We start from the raw sequence: 9,797 nt of genomic DNA, 5'->3' as shown, positions 1-9,797 counted from the left end.
GAAACCAGTAATACCATAAAAAAACTACACCCAAAAATATATAGGTTATATATTAGTATCAAAGAGAAAATATGTTATTAGTATAAAATGTATATATTTGTACAGAAAAAATACAGAGAGGGAAGAATAAATGCAATTTTTACATTATGAACTAGACATAGTCGTGTTAATCCATCCAGTCATTTCTGTGTAATCCTACTAACTAGCAGCACACAGACAAACAAATGGATAGAGGTGAAACATAACCTCCTTGGTGGAGGATATGAAGCAGGAAAGATCACGGTTTGAGTTAGAGTATCTTTTACTTTGAGTGTTAGTTGTACTTTTTACCACAACCACTGATACGCCTCTTACTTACTGAAACCACTTTCTACAGTCACTCTAGCTTGTACACTTATTTTCCATATTGGCACTGACACTGTGTTGAAGCATATTAAAGAGCAACCACACCGGGCAGAAGATTTCCTTTCTTACTCATTTCATTTCAGGCCGCCAAGATTTTCCATCAAACATAAATACAGTTTAATTCCCCTTTAAAGGCCGAGAGGATGTGCACTCCACGAGCACTTATCGTCCTGATTGACCAGCTCACATCAGGAGCAACGAATCAGCCAATGCAAATGTGTATGTTGTATAAAGTATATGGATTCAGAGCAGTTGTGGTTCAGATGTCACACAGCCTCATGTTTGGAGAGCGGAGGTGCTGCCACTGCTGCTGCAGGGAGTCCAAAGTGAAAAGTGCCTCATTTGACATTTACAAAAAGCAGCACATATGAGCAAAGGCAATCGTCGTGGTAAAACTCAAACACTTAACAGACCTCAATAACGGCACCAGATCAATACGGCTGATTCACTCCTTTCCATAAACAGGGTTTGTTTTTGATCAACCCTGAAGGAAAGGGTGAATCATGAATGATGTGATCCAATGCGTGTTCATGGTCCTGGGCTGGACATGAGAACGGGTTGTACCGTGTAACGCAGCCAGGGACGCCACTCGGCCAAGGTGCGGCGACAGCAGGCGGCTCCGACCACATGTTGACGGGTTCTGGCTCCTCACACAATGCGACGACTGTTGGAAAACAAATGCATCTCTATTACAGCCGCAGAGCTCATCAATCACCGGCTGCTCCGCTTTGGTGTCGTTTTAGCATTTACCCATTTACACGTACACCCAAAAAAATACCACAAAACCAAAACTGAACCAACAACAATTACAGACGTCAACTTTTCACAGAAATAACGTAAAGTGAATGGTTACGAAACCACACTTAAATCTGTACAAAGGGGAGGATCCAGGAACATTTGAATCCCTTTCCTTAACATTGTGAAATGGGACATTTCTTTAATTAATTTTATTTTGGTTGGCTGATTGCACCATTTGAGTTTTGAAGTGAAACACTAAATAACTTAAGCAACGTACAGTTTGGATTCGGATGCTCAGATAAACATTGAACCTCATTTGACGCCACTTAGTTTCAGTTTATATGAAGAGTTTTCCACTTTGTTAAGAGCTGTATTTAAAATGTACACTCACACACACAAAATGGACCTCAGTCTGCTGTTTCTTCACATTGTGCTTCTAACCACAAGTTTAAATTAGCTTGCATCACTTGGCCTGTGGGGAAAGGAAACAGAAGTGCCACACATTCACCACAGGACAGCGTAGTGAGCTCTGCAGCGCTCATCATGAAGCCTGCACGTGTTCCAGAATGCAAACACTTGTTCTATATGTAAAACATGCGCATACGTGAATAAATACCTGCAACCGTGTGCAGCATGCGAGTGTGCGTGTAGGCACCAGTGTGTGGTCAGTGTGTGTTTTGCAAACATGTTCCAACTGTGTCACAAAAGCTCACTGTGCCACCTCTACACTTCCTGTCATCTCACAGACGTTGGGAAACCACAGCTGGGTCACATGATGTGGCGAGTCTTCCACTTTCCGTCTCCGGTTTGTGCAGCACGAATCTTCGCTTTGAATGAAAGTAGCATCGGGGTGTTTCTCTTCTCTGTTGCAATGACGCCGAAGAAGTTCTTTCTGTGAAAAGACACACAGGAACCAAAAAGAGGAAGAGGAAGAGCAAGAGGAAGAGAGGGGACGGCGAGGTGATGGATACCGCAGATGAGAACTGCAGTCTAATCGCTGTGCCGAATGGTGGTGAGTCTATTTGTTGAGCTCTTCTTTATCTATTTAGTTCTGACATAAATTTGTTACGAAGGCTACAGCAAGGATCTAATCGTATGTTGAGGTATTTACAAGACATGTATCTGCTTCTTGAGGTAAAACAATTAAGAAAAATAAGTATGAATTCAGGTTCAATGACTGATTATGTTCCATTTGTCTCTTCTGTGTCTTCCAGCTTATCCGGTGCACTGCACTGAGGAAGTCCTTCTCCCCTTCTTCTCAGATGAGAGTCTGCCGGCTGCCATGGCCTCACACCTGCCTCCAGCTCTCCCAGAACTTAGACTGGTCCTGCTGGGCAGGAAAGGAGCGGGGAAGAGCGCGGCGGGCAACACCGTCCTGGGAGGAGTGGGAGGCTTTGAGAGCGGGAGGCCCACGGAGGAGTGTGTGAAAAGTCGAGCAGATGTGGCGGGGAGGAGAGTCACGGTGGTGGACACCCCTGGGTGGGAGTGGTACTACCCTCTCAACAGTACCCCCAACTGGGTGAGGAGGGAAACCCTGCGGAGCGTGTCGCTGTGTCCTCCTGGACCCCACGCTGTGCTCCTGGTGGTTCGGTCCTGTGCCTCAGTGACTGACGCCTACATCCAGGAGATGGAGGAGCACCTGGAGCCTCTGGGAAGTGGAGTTTGGGATCACACCATGCTGCTGTTCACCAGGGGAGACGAACTGGGCCTGACCACCATGGAGCAACGGATCGTGACGAGCGGACCGGCGCTTCAGAGGCTCCTCCAGAAGTGTGGGAACAGATATCATGTCGTGAACAATCTGAGGAAAGCTGATGGGACACAGCAGGTTCAAGAGCTGATAAGGAAGCTGGAGCAGATGGTGGAGGAGAAGAAAGACGGGAACAGTCATCTGGAGATGGATAGTTCGGTTCTGTTGGGTTTGGAAGCAGACGGGAAGAGGAGAGCCAGAGAGAGGAGGAAGAAGCAGAGGCAGATGGAGGCACAGATGCAGAGAGGAACCATCAAAGCTGCTCTGATGAGTGAGTTCTTCAGTCTGATTCATTCATAAAACAGCATTTTATTTCATGATTAGGCTCAGAAAGTATTCGGTGCCACGTGGTTTGATACAGATTGTCAAAAACATGTATATGCAAAAATGTAATCAACATTTTAACAGTAATCAAATGGATGATTTGAAAGAACATTTTTTTAAAGCCTCATTTAGCCTCATAACTTTACATTTCCTGTGTGGTTGAATTTCATTTATTTCATCAAACATGTGCAACTATTTTAAAAAGCCCAGCTAGATATATTTTATCAGGAGGTGGTGGTGACCAAAATGGGGATAAAAAGAGGACGACTATTGCACATGAGCTGAAACAATTTTGTGAACTGATATATTAGTATAGTAGGCTATAGTAGATGTATATTGGCAGAGTATAGTTTCACTGGAAATCTTTTGTTTCCTTCACTTTGCTCCTGGCAGGTGATGGTCCTCAGGGTTCCGAGCTTGATGCTCATCACTCTTTCTCCAAAGCTCCCAGACGTTTACAAGAGGTCAGGCTGGTTCTCCTGGGGGAGCGTGAAACCGGAAAGAGTTCCGCTGGGAATACTATCCTCGGCCAAACAGGCTTCTTCCAAGCAGGGGGGGTAACAGAGGAGTGTGTCCGTCGACAAGCAGAGGTGGCCAAGCGGCTGGTGACGGTGGTGGACACACCGGGCTGGGAGGCCGGTGTGGCGGGGGCGACGCCGGAGAGGATGAGGAGGGAAATCATCAATGGCGTGGCGTTGTGTCCGCCAGGGCCCCACGCACTCCTGCTGACGCTGAGAGTGGACACACTGGTGAGTGCGGGACATGTGAGGGAACACCTGGAGCTGCTGGGCGAGGGCGTATGGAGACACACAATCCTGCTGTTCACCCACGGCGATCAGCTCCGACAGGGGGTGGATTTTGAGCAGCACATCCAGGGTGGGGGCAGGGACCTGCAGTGGCTGATGGAGAAATGCAGGGGCAGGTACCATGTCATCAGCAGTGCAGATGGAGGAAGTGGAGGCTCCACTACAGTGACAGAACTCCTGGAGAAAGTGGAAAAGATGGCAACAATGAACAGGTGCGAGGCTTTCTCAAGTCTGGTTCAGGACGTCAGAGACCTGAGTCGTCAAAGGAACGAAAAGTTCAACCAGCGCCTGAAGGAGATGGGAGATAAGATGCTTCGTCAGGAGCTGGAGCTGAAGAACGTGAGGGAGAGGGAGATGAAGAGCATCAGGTGGTTCTTTGATTGGAAGAGGAAGGTGAAATCGCCCGGGAAGGCCAACGTTCAAAGGGAAGAGGAGGAGGAGGAGGAGGAGGAGGACAGGAGGATGGGTGAAAGGAAGCAGGACTTCGGAGAGCTGGAGGAGAGGATGCGATGGCTGACGGAGGATAAAGAGAGAGAAGTACAGGATCTGAGCGTAGAAAATGAGAGAAACCGCGTCGCGCTGAACCAAAGTGGACGAGAGAGGGACGAGGCGACGCTTAACCTGGAGCGGAAAGAGATAGAGGTAGAGGAGCTGAGAGAAAGAATCGACGAGCAGCAAGCGAAGTTGCTTGACCTTGAACGTGCCGGTGTGGATAATGAACAAGAGAGAAAGAGGAGGGAGGACACCATTAGAGCGAAGGAGCAAGAGTGGAGAAAGAAACTGGAGGAAACTGTGGAGCGGCACAAGAGAGAAGAAGCAGAGTGGACGGAACAAGTCAAATCTTTCAAAGCAGAAATGGACGAGACAAAACACCACTGTGACAATGTTCTCGAGAGAAAAGAGAGGGAGGTGACAAAGCTGGAAGAGAAACTAAAAAGAGAGATGGAAGTAAAACTGTTTGAAAGAGATAAAGAGGAGGAGGAACTGAGGAAGAAAGCTGCAGAGGAAAAACGGTTCACCCTCGATACAGCAACACTGCAGCATCAGGAGATGACGAGGAAAATCAGTGAAATAGAAGTTAAACACCAAGAACAAATTCATCAGAGTGTGAAAGAAAAGGCAGATGATATGGAAAAGGTCAGACAAGAGCATGCAAATGAAATAAGAGACATGAATGAAGAAACCCGCAGAGAAATCGAAAATCTGAAAAAGCATTTTGCAAAAGAAAATGAGGAACATGTGAAAGCAAAAAAGCAGGAGATAGAAGAGCTGGAACAGAAGTATCACAAACAAATAAGAGAAAAACTGCGAGAAAATGAAAAAGAGAGAGAAACGATTACTTTAAATCACAAGAAAGACGTGACGCAAAAGATTCAAGAGAAAGACAAAGAAATGGAAGCTTTAAAACGGCAGCATCAGGAAGAAATTAACGACATGAGAAAACTAATGGAGGCGACGAGGGCAGAACAACAGAGAGAGATAGATAGAAAAGTGAAAGAAAAAGAGGAGGATGTAGAAAGAGTGCAACAGCAGTGCGAGGAAAAACTAAGAGACATGGAGGAAGAAAGAAAAAGAGAAAATGAAGAGCAGAGAGAAAAGTTTGCAAAAGAAAGTGAGAAACAAAAGCAGGAGAGAGAAAGGCAGATCAGAGAGTTACAACTAAAGTTTTCTGCCCAAATAGAAGAGAGGGAAATAATGAATCAAGAAAATGAAAAGTGCCTTTTGGAAAAATTGCAAGAGAGAGACGAGTTAAAACGACAACACTTGAACCAAGTCGAAGAAAAAGTGCGAGAGAGTGAAAAGGAAAAAGAGAGATTCGAAAAAGAGATGGAGAAAAGGGTGGAAGAAAAAGAAAAGGAGATTGAAGAGACGAAACTGAATGTAGGGGAACTCAAGACTAAGCTGCAACAAGAGAAAGAGAAAGAAATAGATTATTTAAATTACAAGAAAGAGATAGAACAAAGAATGAGAGAAAAAGAGAAAGAAATTGAGGCGATGGAACTGAACGTTAATGAAATGAAGGAGAAACTGCAACAAAGGCAGGAGAAAGAAACAAGTTACAAGAAAGAAATGGAGGAAAGACTGGAAGAAAAAGACAGAGAAATAGAAGAGATGAGAGAACATTCAAAACGAAAAGAAGAAAAGAGAGAGAGGGTTCAGTTGAATCAAAAGACACTGATGATGCAAAAGCTGGAAGAAAATGAACGAGTGATGGAAAAGTTGAACGAGCACATAAAGGACATCGAAGAAATCGTGCAAAGAAAAGACGAAGAGAGTGTGAAGATGATTCTAAACCAACAGGAAGAGACAGAGCAGCGACTGCAGGACAGAGGAAGACGGACGGAGGAGATGAAACTACAGCTTTTAAATGAAATGGAGAGAAAGTTAAAAGAGAAGGAGACAGAGATCGAAAGCATGAGACAGGAGGCAGACTCCAGGGAGACGAGATGGAGGGAGGAGCAGGAGACGAGGGACAACGAGATGAAGAAGCTGATGGAGATCCTCGAGAAGAAGACAGAGGAAATAACAGAAACACAGAGTCTTCTTGCACAGAGACACAGGGAGGTGGACGAGGTGTTGGAGAAGCTGCAGGAGAAAGAGGAGGCGCTCGAGCGGTTGAGGCAAAAGGATGGAGGCAACGAGAAGGAGATCGTCCAGCTGAAGCTCACGATCGAGCAAACGAAGTCAGAGCTGAAGAATCTCACAAACAAGATGGAGAAGGAGATGATGAGCTTGATTCAGGAATATGAAAAGGAGATCGCAAGAAGAGATGAGAACGTAGAATCGATATCCAAGGACAAGGACGAGGCTGTGGCTCGTCTGGAGGAAGAAAGCCAGCGAAGCGTTGTGGCCGTAACAGAGAAATACGAGGAGCTGCAGGAGCAAAGCGAGAAGATGAGAAAGGAGGCGGACAATTTCAAATTTAAGTATGAGGAGCTGAGGAGGGAGAAGGAAGAAGAGGTTAGGAAACATCAGAGGGGATACGAGGAAATCCAAAGCATTCTTAAAGAGAGAGATCTGGAGGTCAGGGCGTTAACAGACGCAAGTGAGAAGCTGGAGACGGAGATGGAGCTGAGAGAGCATTTTGAGAGACAGATGATGGAGAGAGAAAGTGAGTGGAGAAAGAAGGAAGAGGAGATGGAAGAGAAATTGCTGAAAAGGGAAAGGGAGGTCGAGGAAAGGGAAGAGGACACGAGGAGAAATGAGGAAGAGTTGAGCAAGAGACGACTTGGATTGGGTGCGAAAGAGGGAGAGCTTGAGCAAGGGCTTCGAAAACTGGAAGTGAATCTTGTGATGCAACGAAAAGAGCGTAATCAATACGAGCAAGGACTGAAACTGAGAACTGAGACTATCGAGAGAAAGGAACGGGAGATAGAAAGTTTGCTACGAGCTCTGGAAGTCAAACAGCAAGAGCTGAGCAGCCACGGTCAAGATCTTCAGAAGAACATAAAGCGTCTTAAAGACCAAGGGAAGGAGCTGAAAGACAGAGAGCACTATCTAAACAATGAGGAGCGGGAGTTGCTCAATTGGAAGTCTGAGCTGCAGAAGCAAAACGAGCACGTCAACTCTACAACTCAGCAGCTGTCCGAGATGGGCAGAGATTTGGCTTTGCTGAAAGACGAGCTGCACAAAAAAGAGAAGAATCTAAAGACGGCGCTTAAAAAATGGAGCAAGTGGGAAGCAGACCTTGAAGCGCGAGAGGCGGAGTTGCACGAAAGAAACTTAGAGGGCGGTCAAGGTCCGGATGCTGCGGTCGAGAGTTCGGAGACCAACGTCTTTGTGATGTGCCGAGAGGTCAGTGAGCGAAGGGCAAAGGGCAGAGCGGCGGTTCAAGGAGAGAGCACAAAGGAAAGGGAGGATCAGACGACGAAAACAGCACAGTCAGCTGCAGAGAGCGATAACTGTCACCATGAAACACTAGAAGAGATAGAGATGGGAGAGGAAAAGGAAGGGATGAGAGGAAGGGGAGGAGAGATGGAAGAGGAAAAAGGCCTGGAAAGGAAACAGGTCGTTCAGGATCAGAGGTTATCTAGTCACAACAGCACAGCCTCTCCTGGGTTGCATCTGAGGGTGCTGGTGCTGGGGGAGTCCTGGTCGTCACGCTGCCCAGCTGGAGTCACCATCCTGGGTGGAGAAGTGCCCAAACCAGACGGCTCCACATTCAGGTCTTGGAGAGGTCAGACAGCCGGGAGACGCCTTGCGGTGGCAGAGCCGCTGGGTTTGAGGTGGCGGGACGGATCGGACCCAACAGACCTAAAGAAAAGCCTCCTGGACGGCGTTTCCTGGTGTCACCCGGGACCTCACGTCGTCCTCCTGCTCATGCCCGTCTTCTTGGCCTGCACGAGGAAGTACAGGAGAGCTGTGGAGGAGGACATGGGTTTGCTCGGGGAAGGGATCTGGCAGCGCACCCTGGTGGTGTTCACGTGGGGGGAAACTTTAGGGGTGAGCGCAGAGCAGCACATCCTGAGGAGCGGGGAGCTGACGGGGCTCGTGGAGAAATGTGGCGGCAGGTTTCACGTGCTGACCAGCAAGAGAACAAACCCTGAGACTGAGGGACTGTTTGAGAAGATGGAGGATATCGTGGCTTCGAACAGCAGGGGGCAGTGTTTGGTGTAGAACTGTAACAAAACTTAATTAATTTATCACGTAAACACAAATTCAAGTTGATATGTCTTCTAAGAAATAAAAAATATAAAAATACTTTTACTGGTTTTATTTTAATTTGGGGAAGACACACAATAAAGGTTTGGGTGGGAATCGAACCTGCGGCCGCTACAGGCCTCCATCTAAAGTGTAAACCCCACAGTGTAAGAACTTCACATTGCAAATAAAATGTATGTAAAGTAAAAGTACACAGTTATCTCTTAAAAGGACACAATCTCTTGCTAGGTTTGTTGAAGTATTGGACACTTCTACCTGTTTTGCCATCAAACATAAATAAAACTAGAATCTATAGAGTGCAGACGTGTGCTGAGGCCCAACTGTCCCCACATTTAAATTCACTAGATCCAGATTTTTATTTGTATCTGCACCAAATTCCACAAACTCATAAAATTCTGTCCCCTAAATATGCCTGATTATTTTCATCAAGATCCATGAATTATTCTATAAGAAACCAATGAAAATGTTGGAAAATATCACAATATTAAAGAAAGAAATCTGGATCTGTTCCCTGATCTGGATCCACAGCAAAATACGCCTGACTTTCTCACTTCCTCCACAAGATGGAGACCTTGTGTCAGAGTAGAGACGACGGTGCGCCGCAGTGTTGAAAGTTACTGATGATAGGGAGTTGATGGTGAAAGTATAGTGAAGCAAGTCAAATTCATATTCCTTCTAAAAACCACCATTTTCCGTGTAAATGGCTACTTTCAAAAGGAAGAGCACACAAAGCCAGACGAGCGGGGCCGTCTTGACTGGAGGCATTTCAGGAGAGGCAAACCATCTCGCAATTATAACCCCAGGGGGCCTCCCGCCCGCTGAGAGGACTCCTGCTTTGACAAGTAAATTATGACTCTTGATGAGGAGTACAGCTTTTCTCAGAATGCCATTTTTGACAGCCGGGGGAAAATGCGGCTGGATACATACAACAACTTCCATCATCAGCGGAGCCAGATGCAACATCCAAAAACACTCGTGTGCAATCATCAGGCTAATAATTATGGAGTGTGAGTGCTGGTCTGTACCTAACATGGCAGCAATGTTTTTTAATCTGTCCATTCAGTGTGAGCCGCCTTTAGAGGCGAGATGAGAGGCTGTTGTGTCAAGATGGA

The 9,797-nt window shown here is 46.4% G+C and overlaps 1 protein-coding gene across 1 annotated transcript; it reads left to right on the top strand.

Annotated features, from left to right (window-relative positions):
* The first annotated feature begins 1,875 nt into the window (after positions 1–1,875).
* si:dkey-185m8.2 (trichohyalin) lies at positions 1,876–8,802 on the top strand. The gene is made up of 6 exons (XM_034568984.1): positions 1,876–2,155; positions 2,358–3,164; positions 3,611–5,040; positions 5,128–5,752; positions 5,783–6,290; positions 6,324–8,802. Exons 1-6 carry the CDS (start codon positions 2,107–2,109, stop codon positions 8,638–8,640), a joined length of 5,736 nt encoding a protein of 1,911 aa, XP_034424875.1. The 5' UTR covers positions 1,876–2,106; the 3' UTR covers positions 8,641–8,802.
* The last annotated feature ends 995 nt before the right edge of the window (positions 8,803–9,797 follow it).

The sequence above is a fragment of the Hippoglossus hippoglossus genome, chromosome 18 (genome assembly GCF_009819705.1).
Source record: "Hippoglossus hippoglossus isolate fHipHip1 chromosome 18, fHipHip1.pri, whole genome shotgun sequence".
In the NCBI taxonomy this organism is placed as follows: Eukaryota; Metazoa; Chordata; class Actinopteri; order Pleuronectiformes; family Pleuronectidae; genus Hippoglossus; species Hippoglossus hippoglossus.
The sequence above is the reverse complement of the archived record's forward strand: the minus strand, read 5'-3'. Positions and strand labels throughout refer to the sequence as shown.